The following is an 18,093-nucleotide window of genomic DNA, read 5'->3' on the forward strand; positions in this document are numbered from 1 at the left end:
AGTTTGGCTAAAATGGGAAAAGAAAAGAAAGATCTACTCCTTTTAAAAAATTTCCACTTCTTTAAGAGTTTTTGAAATTGTTCCCTAAAATTCCATCCCTTTTCTCATTTTCTTGCAATTAGTGAAGTTTTTGCTTTTTTTCAATATTTTGTTAGTGTTGGGAGAAACAGTATATGATTCATTTCCAATCAAGCATCTTAAGTGAGAAATCCCACCAGTGTTTTTCTATAGATTTGCATATTATTAAGAGAGCATCTTATTGACTAATTTCCCATTAGTATTACATAATGTTATAATTATAATATTTAGTATACTAAATATATATAAACATATAACATTTAGTATACTAAATATTTATAAATATATAACATATAGTATACTAAATATATATAAATATATAACATTTAGTATACTAATATATAAATATATATTTATATAATTCTATATACTAATATATTATCAAATCTCTTCATGGATGTTTTTAATGTCTATATAGATTTATCATAATTTTATATAGATTTATCATAATTTCCTATTCCCTTCATTATTGTTTGACATTTCTACTGTTTCCATACCCTTTTTCCACTGCTGTATATACAAATTCGACATCAGCAAATTTGCATATCATGCTGTTTTCCTATATAAGTTATTCCTATACGATAGAGTCCCAGAAGTGTTGCAGTGCTATAATAATTTGGATTTACCAGGTTTTTTCAGCATTCTCTTCCAAATTTTGTACACTTTTTATAATCTCTTTAACTTGTCCTGGAACCTTCTGACTGTCAGATAAATTCTCTCCTGCGTTTTATGGTGACTCATGAGGAAGCTGATTCTCGGGGCACACCTATACCGAAGGCCTGACACAGATGCCCTCTGCACACATCCATCCCTGTTTACTATTTACCTTTCAGGTGTGAGTAATCACCCATCACTTAGCACGGCTTGAAACTGGCAAGCATTAGGAGGAAGGCAGCCAGTTCCAAAAGAGGTTTCGAGAACTCGGCCAAGGTTCAGGGAAACCAATGGAAGTGATGTAAAGTTTAAAAAACTGGGCTTTTGGAGAAAACTGAGGGCTCATCTACCCTTGTAGGTAGGTAGCTCTGTGTGGCTGGGGACAAGGAGAGCATCCTTGTTTCCTAGAATCTGGCCCACTGACCTGGGTCAGTGCCTTTATTTCCTACAGTGGCAGAAGTTACTTCCAGAAAATCCCTTTTTAAATGTACAGTTACCTGGGATGACTAAATCACAAAACCATTTGTATACATTTTCAGTCACTGCGAGTCAGCTTATCTTTTTTATTTTTTATTTTTATTTGACAGGGAGAGATCACAAGTAGGCAGAGAGGCAGGCAGAGAGAGAGAGAGAGGAGGAGGAGGAAGCAGGCTCCCTGCTGAGCAGAGAGCCCGATGCGGGGCTTGAATCCAGGACCCTGAGATCATGACCTGAGCCGAAGGCAGAGGCTTAACCCACTGAGCCACCCAGGTGCCCTTTTAAAATTATTTATTTATTTATTTATTTATTATGAGGTAGCTTATCTTATTAGTTAACTGTTCTGTCTTGTCAAACGAATTCTGAAGGAATAAGACCTAGGAAAGGAGTCCCTTGAAGTGGGAAAGGTTGCTTCACAGTGAGGATTCTGGAGCTAAAAGTGAGACCTGATCATCTGAGTGCAGCAGGGGACATGACCCAGGGGAAAGGACAAAGGAATTCTGAAGGAAATTCTACTCAGTTTGTAAATTTCTTCAAGGTTATTTAAACTTAGATCTCTCTTTTCTATCTATCTACCTATTCTCCCTGCCCCCCACACCCCCAGAGATGGTGATCAGCCTTTCAGCCTTTTTACATCTTCAGGCCAAGAAGGAGGATAGGACAGAATGATGTATTTAAAAGAACCTGTCTAGCTCATAAAATTTTATGATGTCAAGATGAAAGTTATGTGAACTGTTCTGAAAGAATCTACCCCATACAAGGATCAGCTCTTTCTCCTATCAAAAAAGCAATAAGACAAAAAAAAAAAAAAATCATAGACCTGGGCTCAATCCTAAATATGTCTCTTAGCATACCTGGAGGTTCGGCAGGGTCAACTTTTAGCCCCTTACATCCTGGAAGTCACTTCAGTCTCACAGAACTACTTGATGGCATTAAGAGTTAATGCGGATAGTGCCAGACACAGAGTAAACAGACAATAACTATGTATTTTATTCTCTTCTTCCCTTCCATGATGTCTGCATTTAGGCGGGAGGGATGGGGTTGGTGATTGACTAGAAGCAAAACAGCGGGATGGGTAAATGACAGACCCAAAGGGACCATCCACCCCTGAGATCATCCAAAGTGTATTCCCACAGTATGTTTGGGAACTCTGATACTATTTTGCAGATCTCACAGGGGACCTCAGTAATTTGCTACAAAACCCAATTATGCGAGTAGTAGGCGCAGACTGTCCGCTGACAGAGCTGGGGATTGAAATACTCCTGAGTGGCTGGTAAAGTTCTGTCTGGAGTTTTGTTTATTTTTGTTTGTGATTGCCATGAATCGTGTCCCAATATTTTTGTGTTTCCCTAATCAAGATTTAAGGGTTCCAGTTGTAGAGTTTTTCTCCCAAATCACCGTATAAAATTGCTCTGGTCTCTCTTGCTTACGTGTGTGAGTGTGTGTTTAAATTAAGCAAATGTTTGTCTCTGATGGGGCCAGGCACAGAACACGCCCCAGCATGGAGCTCACGTGCTTGCTTCCTGCCGGCTTTGTCTTCCCTTAGTGAGCTGTGCCTGTTGCCAGTCAACCACGTGACTTTGGGGTGGAGGAATCTGACAAGAGAGAGGAAGAGATATGTTGAAATTAAATTGTTATCGAAGACAAGAATCGTTTGGTGAAATCTGGAACTTTGGAATTCTTGCTGTCATGCTGTTTTGACTAGCTTTGACTTGTCGAGTCTGCAGGTCTCCAGGGAGCAAAGCTCGTCCAAGTTTCCGTACCCTTGGAGCTGGTTCAGAAACCTCATTAGCCTGTGGCTTCCCTGAGGTGGTGAGCAGGCCGGGAAAGAAGTTATCCTGTGGTTGTTTAATTTTGAGCTGTTAGGACATCGCTTGGAAATGAGGAGCTCACCTTCTGTTTGTTGAATAAACACATACATGAACACCTTTTTCAGATTTGGAAAGCAGACAGCAGAGAATGGGAAAACATATTCTAGTTTGGATGTTTGGAAAAAGGATCCTGTACACTCTACTGTTCTCCTCCTCCTTCTTTATAAAGGAGAAGGGACATGGTTTCTTCACTGAAAAAAGTTGTAACATTTTGTATTTGGCACATTTTACTTTGTGAAATGTCAGTGCTGATGTAATTGCTTCTTCTTCTTTTTTTTTTTTTTTTTTGGTGTGAATTGTATGAGGTAACTGTTTTTTCAGGTTGTATGTTCTTGAGAGATAAGCCTTTTCTGAAATGAGCGTGTGTAATGAATTTTTTTGGCTTGGGATTCTCAAAACCAACATTTTCGAACATCTGTTTAAGAGAGAAGAGTTACACTCCCGCTACCTTTGCATTGCAGAAAGTTATGGGGTGAGTCGGGCAAAGGCGGTCTCAGCCATTAGAGAACTGAGGCTTTTCAAAAGAAAAATGGCTCTTCCAAAAAAGGTGGGTGGTATGGGGGTTGGGGCTGGGGGATCAAAAGATTGGATTCCTGCTGCTGTCTTGCCACCATACTTTTGACTTCTTCCAGACTTTGTGCTTTCAAGGGACTAGGAAAAAGAGCTAATGACTATGGTTTAATGTCAACAAATCAGGAAAAAAACGGATTTTATTTGAGTCCACTTTGCTTAAAGAGAAGTTTTATAAGCAAGACACCAAAAAAGCCAACTTTACTGTTTCTTCCAGTTAAAAGAATTAAGAAAGAGTTCAAAATGCACCTAGATTCCCACTGTTGTTGAAACTTGCACAAAGACCGTGTTCCAGAGTTGTGGTCCTCAGTCCTTCTGTGACAAGCTAGTCCCAGATAGCAAAGAAGTTGCTAGAAGATCTGGGCTCCAAAATTTTAACAGTGGCATAACTATCAAAAAAGTCCCTACTGTAAAGTCTGTAAAGTTGTTACCATATAAAGCACAAAGTGCTCACTTTGCCATACATAAAAACAATTTTAGTGATAATCAAAATGCATTTCAATAAAATTAAAACAAAACTATGTTCAAAATTTAAAACAAGACAATGAAGATTTTTTTCCCAAAACAACACCTTAAAAATATTAAGCAAACAATAGATTTCATATTCATCCATCCACCTGATCTAAACATTCAACTTCTTCCAGCCCCTTTTAAAAAAAGTCTATTTGAGTATCTGAATGGAGCAGTGCTAACCCTTCAAAAATTGTTGTCTTCTGCTATTCTTTAAATCTTCTTTTTTAAAGTAGTTCTAGTTAATGAGAAAACATTCTGGATCACCAGAATTTTAATGTAAAATTAATGTAATTCTGAAAAACATTTGGACTCATGCTCAGATTTTATGAAAATTATGTCCACCAATTCATCAATCGCTTGAATTTCTTTCTGATTTTGCTGATTTTACCCAAAGCAATAACTGTATTGGTGATGATTGTGTTAAGTCACTTTAGTGATTTTCATAATGGATTTATATCCATTTGAAAGGCATAAATTTGGAAAAAGGAAGACAAAGGGACTGAAATCTACTTGAAATTGTGGATTCATAGGGGTTGCTACTAAATACACTTGGAACTGATGAGCAACAAAGTAATCCTTGTGCTTAAAGAACTTCTGACCTTCAGTAAACCCTGTTAAAACAACAGGCTGAAACTAGCAATGTAAAATATTTGAGTCATTGGATTTAATAAGATAGGTATTTCACTGCAGGAAATATGGTTAAAAAGAGACATTTTGCCTAGTCTTCAAAATAATGGCATTGTTTGCTGTAGAATTATGCATGATTGGGAGAAAGGCCATTCCTTTCTGGCTAAAAATGGTTAAATAGCCAATATTGACCATTGCAAAAGTTCCTGGCCTTTGTTGAGAACACCAAGTCCTCTGAAACCTTCCATCTAAAAGCAAAGAAACATCAAATACCTTTCAAAGAGGATTTCACTCAAAATGCAAAATATTAAAACTATTAAAATTTAGTTCTAAAAAAATTCAACTTATGTTGAGTCATCTACAGAACATGGATCTGATACGAATCGTCAGCTCTTCCTGACTACCTGCCCTACCCCCATCCACTCTCCTCTCTCTCTAATGAGTGTATCATGGGCCCACCATATGTCCAGCACTGTTCTGGGTGCCAAGGAACCGTTTTAGTTTTTACATCAATTTGGGCTTAAATACCAATGGCAGGACTTGGCTAGAATCGGTTTTGAACTTTGCTACCTACCTATGAAAATACAGCTCCAGAGTTAGGTGGGAGTGAGGCTCGCAGGCGAAGCCTGGAGCTTACTCTCCTGCCAAAGATATTTCTGGCCCAAGTCTGCACACAGGAACCCTAGCTCACCTTCTACTGTGGCCACCCACACGTTTCTCAGGCCTGCCTAACTCAGGGAGTGAACCATCATTCTGGTTCCCTGAACATGGACTATTATTCATTGCAACCCAGCAGGAAGCTTCCTTTGGAGGGATTCCCACAGGAGGTATCCCATCGCCCGCCCTTCCCAGTGCCAGCTGCCGCTCACACCTGCGGCCTCTCTGGACCAATGGGAGGCTGCAGGGATGCCACCTCTGGGGCATAGACGATTGAGACGACGGCAAGAAGGACAGAACCTGGGCTTACAGGTTGACTGAATCTTCAGGGAGAAGCTTCGAAAGCTTCGGATTGGAAACACTTTGCTTTTTCATTGATTTTTCTAGAAGCAAGAGAGACAGCAGTGTGGAAGACGATGACTCACATGCTTTTGCTGTACTGCTTCATGTTTCTTTTGCCCACAGAGTCCTGCAGGACGTTATGCCAGGTAAGAAAAGGGAAGTGGGAGGAGGAATGAGTGGGAAAGCAAATGGAAATGCATAGCCATCAGTTAGGGGGCCTTAGTTACCTGTGCTCAGGTGGAGGGGGAAGGCAGTGGTCTAGCCAGAAGAAGTTGCAATGACAGGTATCCAAAATCCATTTGAGTTAACAGCCTCAAACTATTTTCCCTTTGATTTTTTTTTTTTTTCTTATGAGTTCTTGAGATGAGGCTCAAATGATTTGAGGTTGATAAAGTTTTTTTCTTTTCTTTTCATATCCTTTGATGGTGAAGATTTTCATTGTTCTTAACCGGGGGGGGGGGGTGCTACTTCTGTGGAGGCACCTGAAAATGTGGGGGTGGTAAGGGGTGTCATGTGACTGGGAGATATTTAATGGCAGTTAGTGGGCAGGACCTAGGAATGGTCTGGCTCAATGAAGCTTGTCCCACCCAAAATGAGATCTCTTTGAGAATCCTGAAAATGAACCCAATGGATGGGCTCGGGGGAGCAATGAGCCCCTCAGATAGTCAAGGAAGGTTTAACTGGGATGAAGTCTGTAGCAATGTACTGGTTTTAAGTTTTGTGGGGCAGTGAGCCTTATGATGCTCTCTAGAATATTTTCCCTCATACCATACGTCATTTTAATGTCCTTAACCGTTACTTAGTTAAAATAAGGTGTGGAGGATCATTGAGATAGATGGATAGAGAGACATAAAACTACTTTGATATTCTTGGGAACAGTGTATTATTCTTGGACTACAAGATCTGGAAGGGAGATTTGAGATCAACTGGTAAAGCTCCATCTCTTACATGAGAGAGGAAACTGAAACCCATATGATGGAATGTAATTTTCTTGAGGTTTCATACCTATCCAGCCAGAGGACTAGGTAGGACCCTTGTTTCTTCAGATTCTGTTTCTTACAATTTCCATTGTATTATGTCCCTTCTTAGCAAGTCTCCTTAGGAAAGAATGATTTTGGAAATTCTTCGTAGGAGTTTTCAAATTATAATCATTTAAGGAGTTTTCTCCACGACTCCCCTTCTCCCCAGCACTGAGCTGGTGCCTTGCTTCTGGGACAGTTAAGACTCCTTCAGAAAGACTTCTCCTGGAAAATATCCTGATCCCACAGCTTCGTTCTCCTTTCCCCTTCCTTTGCTCATCCCCATTTCCCCATAAGACAGAACTTAGAGAGTAGACAAAGCCTGGGACGTTTGTTTTGTTTTCTTGGTTATTGAGGATCACCTTACGAACATTCTGTCCTTTTCTTCTCAACCTACCAGTTACTGGATGCTGAGCTTCTGGGTGCTACCCCTCTCCTGACCTCCCTTCTCACTTAGCATCTTCTCAGGCTTGGCAGATTATAGGTTTCCAAAGGGCTCTTTTCATAGTATTCTGCTGAAGATTGCAGATGTCTAAAGTTGAAGGGGCTCATATCAGAGGCCACCCTAGAAGTGAAATGACCAGGAGGAGTTGGATGTGGATGTGTTTTAGCAAGTTAATTGGGAAGAAGTGAATCAGGTCCTTCACTTAAAAAGGCAGAGTTTCTAGAATTCCTTGTAAATAGCATACCGTGGTCCTCTGCCCACATATCTGATAAATAAAATGTGACTTCATAGGATCCTTCATAGAATTCTGTTTAATGGGCAAGAATTACTCACTTTGAAATGCTTTATTGTGGTGTATTAGAGGCCATGGACCTCTCAAGATGGGCTGAGGACTTCACTTCCCCACAACCTACAACCTTCTCTGCCATCTCCACTTGTACCTGGGCTGACTTGGTGGAAAAGACAGTGTCATAGGATTGAGAGGAGTTGAATTCTAGACTTAGTTCTAAGAGGAATCCCCTGCGTGACCTCAGGAAAGTTGTCTGGTCTATCGAAGACTCACCTTCCTTACCTATGTACTAAGAATGTCTTTCAAAATGCAAAAAACTGCCATTTTAATACTCTTGCTGGGTCAAAATCCTTTAAGTCTTCCAGGTAAATAATAAGGCTTGGATCTCTAGACTGAAACGAGAAGTCATTTTACATCAGTGCTTTGAAGGACATTGTATTTCGTGAATCCTCGGTGAGACCTTCTTCACCTTGGACAGACCCTAAAATGCTCAATTCAGATCCTCCATAAATTCTTACTGGTAGAGAAAATGGAAGATTCAAGCTTGTTTCTTGATAACATAGAGAGAAACAATATTGTGAAGAAGAAAGGGACATGAACTCCACAGGTTACTCACATAGCTAAGTCACTGAGTTTATACGTCCTTCCCTAGTGGTTTAGATCTTGGAATGCAAGTTGGAGAATTGGGCCATGGCTCTTCCCAGCTACTAGAGAGCAAGCTTCTGACACAAAACCAGGAGATTTCAGTCTCCACCATGTGTACACATATGTACACATGGCGGTATATATATACATATTAATATGCACATGTACACATATGTGTGAGACACAGAACTAGCTACTTAGGGAGATACAAGAGACATGATACACAACCCATGTTCTTAAGGAACATACACTTTAACTAAGAAGATAATATGTGCATATAAAAATGGTTAGATAGTAAATAGCAGGGAGGTGAGTCTATGCATATATGTGAAACATTGAATGAGTGTTATGTAGATATAAATAATAAATCCTATGGAAGCCAGAGAGAGAAGGATGTATCATTTAAAACTGCATCAGGAAAGATTTCTTGGTAGGGATAAACTTGAGTTTTGTATGTGTTAGATATTCAGTAGGCCTTTATTCAGAGAGTAATAACGGGAGCTAAATCTTAAATACCACTTAAAATATTCCAGGCCCCATTCTAAGTGTTTCCTTAGGATGATATCATTCATTCTTCATGAAAGTGCTCTGCGGTATCACACAATTATAATACTATCATTCTTACCCTACTTTAAGGATGAGGGAACTGAGGCTCAGAGAGATTAACTTTTTCAAGGTCTCAAGTGGCAATATTGGGATTTGAACCCAGGTGGTCTGTTCCCAGAGTACAGCCCTTGACCACCATGTGATACTGCTTCTCAGTGAAGGGTCCAGTCTGATATGAATGGGTAGGATGGAGAGGGGTTTTTAATCAGGAGAGGTAAGAAGTGCTCATGATAGGGGGAAGCCAGATTTGAAGGGAGATCCCTTGAGGAACAGGAATACAAAATTACAAATATAAAATTAAGGGAAAAGTGAATGTCGACTTAAATTGAGGAAAGCAGTTACAATAAATTTCAAATTTTACAACAAATTGAGAAATGCTAAAGAGTTTACATTCAGCGATTACTCAGCATTATTCAGTAATAAACCCAGTAAATCACAATATTTTTATTAATAATAAACGATGCCCACATCTTTTCCTCTACACTTTTGACTACATATTTGATTGCCAATAATTTGATAATTTTTTTCTATAGAGAAGATAGAAAACTTGTTCAGTTTTTCCTCTAGCATTGCTGATCAAATTTGTCTTTTATTATGGCTAGTTTAGAAAAATATCTTTCAGCTTCTCCTTTCATTATTAGTAATGCCATTTAAATATGTAAGACTATTGTCAACTGTGGGGAAAGCATCTAACAAGTTTCTTTCAAATATGAGCTGCAAGGTATCCAGAATACTTAGAATTTTCTTACTCAGTGACTCATTATAAATACTGCTTTTTAAAAATTGTAAATACTCTAAAATGAATGTCACTTATTTGTTGATGTCCTCATTGTAATATGGAAATGACTGAAAATTTCATAAATATATCCTATTAAATTCAGAGTAGATGGATTCCCAATTCAACTTATACTTGTCCAGATTCCATAAAGAACTACACCCTCTCTAACACTATCTATCCAAAATGGGGGAGAGTGTGAAGGAAGGAAGGGTAGAGTGGCCAAAAATAGTGGTCTGAACAGAAGATGGTTAAGCTGTTTTGCCTTTGGAAATTCAATAAAATATATGATCGTGTGAACATATTGTTAGACCCTCTCTCAGGGCTTTGAAGGCACCCATACAAGCAAGGGATTCCAAAGCTTCAGCTCTGTTAACTTCCACTTAGGTCCATCTCTGCTCATAGTGTATTTCTTGGATAGAATGCTGATCTCTGCTCATGGTGTATTTCTTGGATAGAATGCTCGTTGGAGAAGAAGGAGGGCTCTTGCTGAGTCTCCGCCAGAGAGAAAGCCATCCACACTGATAACAAAATGGGCCCATGGGGACGTACTTCATGGTCTCAGCTTTTGGTGGCGTCCTGGCATCAGAGATGATTCAGATGTGGCCATTGGTCTGTGACTAGAGAGGACCATTGGGCTGGCATCACAACAATTAGTTTTCATGTGGATTTTGATTTTCCCTTTCTAGGTTGCCAACAAAAGCAAAGAGAAGATGTCTGCCAGGCCACATGGTACGTTGGCAGCAATTAGTGATCAGATGGAAATTTTTGTTTATTATAACAGAGAACCGCGCTCAGCCCTCTCTTGATGGCATGACAGATGGGACTGCTTAATGGCTCACATTTGGGCTCTTTAGTTATCTCATATTAAATCTTACCTTTGACCCCTGCTCCCCTCTCCTCCCAGCACCCTCTGCTCCATCCTGGCCAGAGAGTTCTTTGCCATAAACTATTTTGCTGACCCAGTCCAGCCTGGAGCAGTGGCCCGAGCAGGTTTGGGAAAACTCTTAGGTTTTCCCAAGATTTTTCGTAATAATTACAAAGTTCTGGAGCTGGGAGCTTTCTCACAGAACACGGGGTGCCGTGGCTCCCATACTGTGTTCTGGGGAGCTGGAGGAGTTTGAGGGAACTGTGGGGTGTGAGAGACCTCGTGGACTGAACGTGGGCTCTTCCTTGTCACTTCAAAAGGGGAAGTTCCCCTTTTGTCTGTTTTGTATGTCTGAGTTCTGGATGAGATTTTGTTGGAGGGTGCCTGGGTGGCTCAGCGGGTTAAAGCCTTTGCCTTCGGCTCAGGTCATGATCTTAGGGTCCTAGGATCGAGTCCTGCATCGAGCTCTCTGCTCAGCAGGGAGCCTGCTTCCTCTTCTCTCTCTGCCTGCCTCTCTTCTTACTTGTGATCTCTGTCAAATAAATAAATTTAAAAAAAAACCTTAAAAAAAAAAGAGGGAAATCCTAGATTAAAAAAAAAAAGATTTTGTTGGAGACAACAGGTGTTCGTCACTGAAATAGATGACGATCACTGATCTATTTCAATCGTCCTCCAGTTTGAGAAGAAAATACATCTGATGTACATGGGGTTGATGTGCCCTCACTGTGCTGACGCCTTGGTGATAGGCTCACGTGGTATAGAGCCCCAAGATCTCCATCTGATGTCAATACCTTTTATTTCTCCAGGTGTATGTGATGGTGTCTGTGTGGACAATTCCCACTGCAGCCAACCTTGCCCTCCAGACACTCAGGGAAATACGGGGTTTTTATGCAGGCAAAAGAAATGGCACAAGATCACTGAAACCTGCCGGACTCTTAATGCCTTCAACATCTTTGAGGTAATATTTTTTCTCTCACACGCAGAGGGGAGACCCAAGTAACAATGCATAGTGCAGTCAATAAGAGAGAGGGGAAGCAATACACAGGGCTGGTAGGTGAGTGCGTTTGTACATGAATACATAGACACCTACTCATTTTCTCTCTCTGCACAAGAATGGAGGTTCTAACTTTGGGCCTCTGAAAGTTTGTGCTCTGGCTCCCACACGCTTCATGATACAAAAGAACCTGATCCTCAGGTCAGAGCTGAGCTCCACAGAAGAACTGGGGAGAATGATCACAGCTTATTTCTCCATCTTTGCTCTTAGCTCTTTACTACAAAGCCTCGGGCCTCAAGGTACCCTTTTCTGACCAGCAGCCTTGGCCGCCCTGAGAACTTCTATTTATTTATTTTTTAAAAGATTTTATTTATTATTTGACAGAGATAGAGTGAGAGAGCACACAAGCAGGGGGCGGGGGAGGCAAAGGGAGATGGAGAAGCAGAGTAGGGAGTCCGATACAGGGAGTTGATCCCAGAACCCTGGGATCATGACCCGAGCCAAAGGCAGATGCGTAAGGATTGAGCCATCCAGGCGCTCCTACCCTGAGAACTTTTAGATATGCAGGCCTCACTCCGGACTTGTAGAATCTGAAGCTGCAGGTTATCAAGGCCTCCAGGTGATTTCTGTGGTCAGTAAAGCATGAGACACAAGCTGGCCGCAAGGGAAGGCCTTCATCATCAAACAGATGAACCTATTTCCGTACATACTTAAGTAATGACATACTTTTAAAGATCAAATTTTGATAAATAAAATCAGGTGAAATATTATTTCTTCTCTTTTTTTTTTTTCTTCACTCTTCTTCTCGTAGGGGCTTTACCTTTCTGACATTCAGCTCCTGATTCCTTCAGATGAGTCAATACATTCACATCTCTTTGGTCCTAGGGAACATCCCTATTTGGTTATTTTAGTGGGGATCAGGGGGAACTCCAGTGGATGCTATACTTGAAGTCCCCAACCAGTCTTCAAAAGGCTGCTTGCCTCAGGGTGTCCATCACTGGATGCACCCCTAATTTGAGGAATCTGGGCAATGATAAACACAGAGACCCATGTACCATATGTTTTAATATCTAAATGCTTTAAGTCAAGCTTCAAGACTGCTAAGTAAAATATGTTCTGCTGGTGTCCCATCAGATTTTATCCTGCCCCTCAAGGGTGGTGGAAAGCCAAGGTCACATGTTCATAACCCTGAAAACCAGTATCCTGTTGCCACCTCACAGGCCTAGTGGTGAGCATATTGGTGGCATGGTCCATCATGTAGCACAGACTTAGAGAAGAGGCCATGCGGGCCCCGGAAGTGGGCTTGGGGTTGCTGAGCAGGGAATTTAAGTGTCTAGATGCGGGGACACGAGTTCTGAGTAGGCATATCCTCTAGGCCCACAGTCTCTTTGTCTTGTGAAGGGGCAGGCGAGAAGATGCCAGAAAGGGGTCCTCTAAAGTAAGGGTTGGCATTTTTTTTTTCTGTAAAGGAACAGATAATTAATATTTAATCCATGTGGGTCAAAGGGTCTCTATTGTGAGATTTCAACTCTGCCATTGTGGCAGGAAAGCAGCCTTAGACAATATTTCAATAATGAGCAGATTGACTCCTAATAAAACTTTATTTACAAAAAACAGGCAGCCAGTCAGGGGCCACGTTCGCTTCCTTTGTTCTGAAGGCTGGGACCCAGAACCTGAATCTGTGGGAGATACTATTTATCACTATTTTCAGTCATTCTTTTGTGTTGGTGTCAGCTGATTCACCCAAATCTAGTCCAGAATTTCTATGTTTAAAATATGTTTAGTAAAAATAGGCTTAAATGACACTAGAAATTTATCAGTTGCACAAGACATATATACGGTATATATATATATATATATATATATATGCACAGAAGGGGTCTGAAGTGGTATGCTAAAGATAACATGTGTTCACTGGAGGGAAAGGGTTTAGCAACAGGCAGCTGACAAGCCAGAACTTGGGTTTTTCTGTTCATATACGTTGGTAGTGGGGCAAGTTACTCCATAGCAAATGTGACTGTGAAAATATAAAATTGACAAACATTTTGCAATGTACAATTGCATGATAAGGGTGTCCTAAAGTTAATTAAAGGTACTTTCATATTCAAAGCAAAAGTAACCCAATACAAACTTTCTTTTTGACCTTTCTTAGACAAATTCATATTCAGTTCGACCATTTGGAGGGAATACTGTAATAAAAGAATATGCCAGAAAGTCTGAGACCATCACAGACATGCTGATGCAAAAGTGTCCGGAGGATTTGTCCTGTGTACTTAGGAACATTCGGCAGTCTCCTCGGCTCCCAGGAAACATTGCTGTCATTGTGCAGCTCCTACACAACATATCCACGGTGCTATCGACAGGTGTCAACGAAGTGAAGATGCAGGTAAGTGGCCTTGACTTGGTAGAATGACATTTTGGTGGAAAGGAATGCAGTTTCGCTGGAGTATTCTGTGGGCTTTTTGGGGTCTTTCCCATCAGTGTCTGGAATGCCTGGCATAGCACGTGCTCAATAAATGTTCACCACAGAATAAACAGAGGAAAACAGAAAAGGTGAACACAACCAGTACATGTTTAGAAACAGAATTTCTTGGATGCTGGGTCCGATGCAGGGATAAGCTTGCCCAATGTATATTTTGGCTACTGAAAACCTCTAAGAACTATTCTGGTTCTTGCAGAGGAAGACTTTTCCTAGTTTTACTTGTGAGTCAGAACAGGATGCTAAAGTGGAAATTAAGCGAATGCAAAGAATACAGCCATACGTGTCTGCTGCAGAAGTGTGAAGTGGACCTCAATTCACTTCTTTTACTTTCAATCTTTGAAGCAGAGGAGAAAAAGGAGGTTCAGCCTCTGGTGTCAAATTTCAATTTTCTATGTTCCTGTCCAGGGTCCTGCACACAGTTGGGATTTAATAGATATTTGTGCAAGATTGGGTATTCTGAGCAGGGTGGGCAAGTGGCTGGCTTCACCACGGTGTAAAGGGGAGGTGCTGATGTCAGTGAGATTGGGGAAGGCTGCCCACTTGCCTGCCTCCCAGGGAGACTCTTCATACATGACATGAAGGCAGTTCCTTCCTAGCACTATTCTCCAGCTCAAACTTTGTTGGCTGGCCAGTACCCTGGGGATCTCATTACGAGGCTGATTCTGATTCACTAGGTCTGGGGTGGGCCCTGAGAGTCCATCCTTCTAAGAAGTTCCTAGGGGATGCCTATGCAACTGGCTGGAGGACCACACTTTATAAAAGTGAATCCTGACTGTCCCGGCAGATTCGGGAAGTGGCTCAGTACTAATTCTGGTTCTTCATTGGCAGAGTTACAGTATCATGGCCAACCACATTCTCAACAGCAAAAGCATCTCAAACTGGACCTTCATCCCTGAAAGAAACAGCAGCTGTGTCCTGCTACACTCGGTCAATTCCTTTGCAAGAAAACTATCTATAAATAAGTATCCCATTGACATATCAGATGTCTTCATTCATACTATGGGCACCACCATATCCCAAGACAATGCTGGGAAGAATTTCACTTTTTCAATGAGAATTAACGACACGGGCAGTGAGATCACTGGGCGGGTGCTGATTGGTAGAGATGAACTTCAGAAGGTGCCTGCTCCTTCCCGGGCCATCAGCATTGCATTTCCGACTCTTGGGGCCATCTTAGAAGCCAGTCTTTTGGAGAATGTTACTGTCAATGGGCTCGTCTTGTCTGTCATTTTGCCCAAGGAACTTAAAAGAATCTCATTGATTTTTGAAAAGATCAGCAAGTCGGAGGAGAGGAGGACACAGTGTGTTGGCTGGCACTCCCTGGAGAGCAGATGGGACCAGCAGGCCTGTCAAATAATTCAAGAAAACTCCCAGCAAGCTGTTTGCAAATGCAGGCCAAGCAGGTTATTTACCTCCTTTTCTATTCTCATGGCACCCCACATCTTGGAGAGCCCGATCCTGACTCATATCACGTACCTAGGGCTGGGCATTTCGATCTGCAGCTTGGTCCTTTGCTTGATCATTGAGGTCTTGGTCTGGGGCCAAGTGACAAAGACAGAGATCTCATACTTACGCCACGTGTGCATCGCCAATATCGCTGCCACCTTGCTGATGGCTGACGTGTGGTTCATTGTGGCTTCCTTTCTTAGTGGTCCCATGACACACCACAACGGATGTGTGGCAGCAACGTTTTTTGTTCATTTCTTTTACCTTTCTGTGTTTTTCTGGATGCTGGCCAAGGCACTCCTTATCCTCTATGGAATCCTGATTGTTTTCCATACACTGCCCAAATCGGTTTTGGTGGCTGCTCTCTTTTCAGTCGGCTACGGGTGCCCTTTGCTCATTGCTGCTGTCACGGTTGCTGCCACTGAGCCCAGCAAAGGCTACCTACGGCCTGAGGCCTGCTGGCTCAACTGGGACATGACCAAGGCCCTCCTGGCCTTTGTGGTCCCAGCCCTGGCCATCGTGGTCGCAAACCTGATCACAGTCACCCTGGTGATTGTCAAGACCCAGCGAGCCGCTGTTGGCAGTTCCATGTTCCAGGAAGTGAGAGCCATTGTGAGAATCAGTAAGAATATCGCTATCCTCACACCACTGCTGGGCCTGACGTGGGGATTCGGGATAGCCACGGTCATCGATGATGGCCACCTGGCCTTCCACATCATCTTCTCCTTGCTCAATGCGTTCCAGGTAAGTCTAGGTTCTACTGACCCGGTACTAAGGGAGAGAATTCAGGAAGAAGATTTGTCATCAGGAGCTTCTGCAATGGTATTTCTTTGTGAAAGACAATGGACTTGGAGTAGCATAGTGAGTCAGGAAATAAGCTTTTCCCCCAGAAAGGCCTGGGTTCAAATCTCGATTCTCTCACTTACTAATGTGTAATGTTCCCTTGGGATATTTGTTTAACTTTTCTGAGCCACATTTTTTTCACTTACAAGATGGATATAATACTGCCAACCTTATAGGGTGTTAGGAAAATGAAATAAAACATTGGGAAAGCACCAAGTATCAAAATGACCTAGAGATTATAAAGAGCACAACAGTAAGGCTGAGCCGCTACTGTTTAGAAATTTAAACACTACCACTTCCCCCAAATCTCGGTACCTAACTGGAGATATTAAAATGTGCACCTTTATTATATTTCTTTCCATTTGGAATTTTTAGTTCCCATTGGAAATCATCTTATTTTAATGAGGCAAGTCATACAGAACAGTATTAAAGATAAATAGTTTCCCTTCTCTTCTCTCACCTCTATGAATTAAACAATGTTCACAGTTTCATGTGTCTCCTTGCCAAATTTTTATGCTTATATACAATATATTTTGACATAATATAGGGGTTAGGATATATATTACTATGCACCTTATTTTTTCACTTAAAAATACATGGTAGCCTCTTAGTAGATAACTATGTATAAATACGTCTCTTTATTGGCTGCATAGTAGTTATTCCATATTCAATAATCCCTTACTTGACTGAAATTTGTTTTTTTTTTTCTTTTTTTTTCTGGTCACTAGGTAACAATGAGCCAAAGTTTATCATATTGAATGTTAAATACATAGATAAGAATTAACTGATAAGAAAACATTTGTTTTTCTTTTTTTTTAATTTTTTAAAGATTTTATTTATTTATTTGACAGAGATCACAAGTAGGCAGAGAGACAGACAGAGAGAGAGAGGGAAGCAGGCTCCCTGCTGCCCAGAGAGCCCGATGTGGGGCTCGATCCCAGCACCCTGAGATCATGACCTGAGCAGAAGGTAGAGGCTTTAACCCACTGAGCCACCCAGGCACCCCAGCATTTGTTTTTCTAATGACATTTACAATAATCCTTTTTCCTGAATGTAGACTTATTTGAAAATAAATGTTTTACCTGGTGGATAATAGAGATTTGAAGTCAAATATTTTCTCTTTCAAAATTTAAATATAATGATTTCATTTTACAATAAGCATTTTGATGCCTGGCAAACAAGGTTAATAATAATAGAGGTGCCTCAGAATTTGACTCTGTATTTGTGCATGTCTACAAAAAAAACATTTTTTATATAGCTTTTACCCAAGTTTATGCAGCTAGTCATGGCCAGGGCTGGTATAATCACCTAGCGTTCTCAAATTTCTGATCAGCATAACCCATCCTGTTTGTCAGGAGTCCTTAAAGAGTTCATGTATCTATTCCTCTGCATTTCCCTTTCCTTGTCTCCCCGGGTGTCCTCTTGCCTGTGAGTTTTGGTCTGGACTAGGCTGTGAGCATTTGCATTTTGGTACCATGAGCTCCTTTACCTATCATGATAAGATCAATTTGTAATTTCAACTCAGTTTCTGCCTTGACTCCTGCCAAGGAGGGTGGAGCTCATCTAAATGCCAGTACTGATGGATGTGAGAAGCTGAGCCTGGGGTGTGGATGAAGGATAGACCCTGGCGCAGGCTCTAGGCACTGGTATGCTGCAAGATGGCTTGTCCTGTCTCCAGAGAAATGACTTCTATTTTCAGGAGTTTTGCAAGCTGACCTCATTAAAAATTAAATATGCAAACTTGTAATTAAATAAAACAAAGGTTTTGTGTAAGGTCCTACATCCTCAAAATCCATTAATTCCTAATTATTTGTCCACATTTTCCTACGCTTGTGAGGTTATTTTCATCTATTATATATGTATGGGGGACACGTTGTATAATGATGTGCCCA

General features: G+C 41.2%; 1 protein-coding gene across 2 annotated transcripts in view; it reads left to right on the forward strand.

Annotated features, from left to right (window-relative positions):
• The window catches only part of ADGRF4 (adhesion G protein-coupled receptor F4), a 40,951-nt gene that overhangs the window by 9,561 nt on the left and 13,297 nt on the right, over nucleotides 1–18,093 (forward strand). The window contains exons 2-6 of one of the 2 annotated variants that reach the window (XM_082729730.1): nucleotides 5,835–5,935; nucleotides 10,258–10,300; nucleotides 11,243–11,394; nucleotides 13,583–13,816; nucleotides 14,741–16,102. In XM_082729730.1, the coding sequence (XP_082585856.1) occupies nucleotides 5,864–5,935; nucleotides 10,258–10,300; nucleotides 11,243–11,394; nucleotides 13,583–13,816; nucleotides 14,741–16,102 (1,863 nt within the window). In that variant the 5' untranslated portion in view covers nucleotides 5,835–5,863. Of the gene's footprint in view, nucleotides 1–5,834; nucleotides 5,936–10,257; nucleotides 10,301–11,242; nucleotides 11,395–13,582; nucleotides 13,817–14,740; nucleotides 16,103–18,093 lie in introns of those variants that run through there. The other variant, XM_082729731.1, reaches the window with a different exon arrangement.

The sequence above is a fragment of the Mustela nivalis genome, assembly GCF_964662115.1.
Source record: "Mustela nivalis genome assembly, chromosome: 5".
NCBI lineage: Eukaryota > Metazoa > Chordata > Mammalia > Carnivora > Mustelidae > Mustela > Mustela nivalis.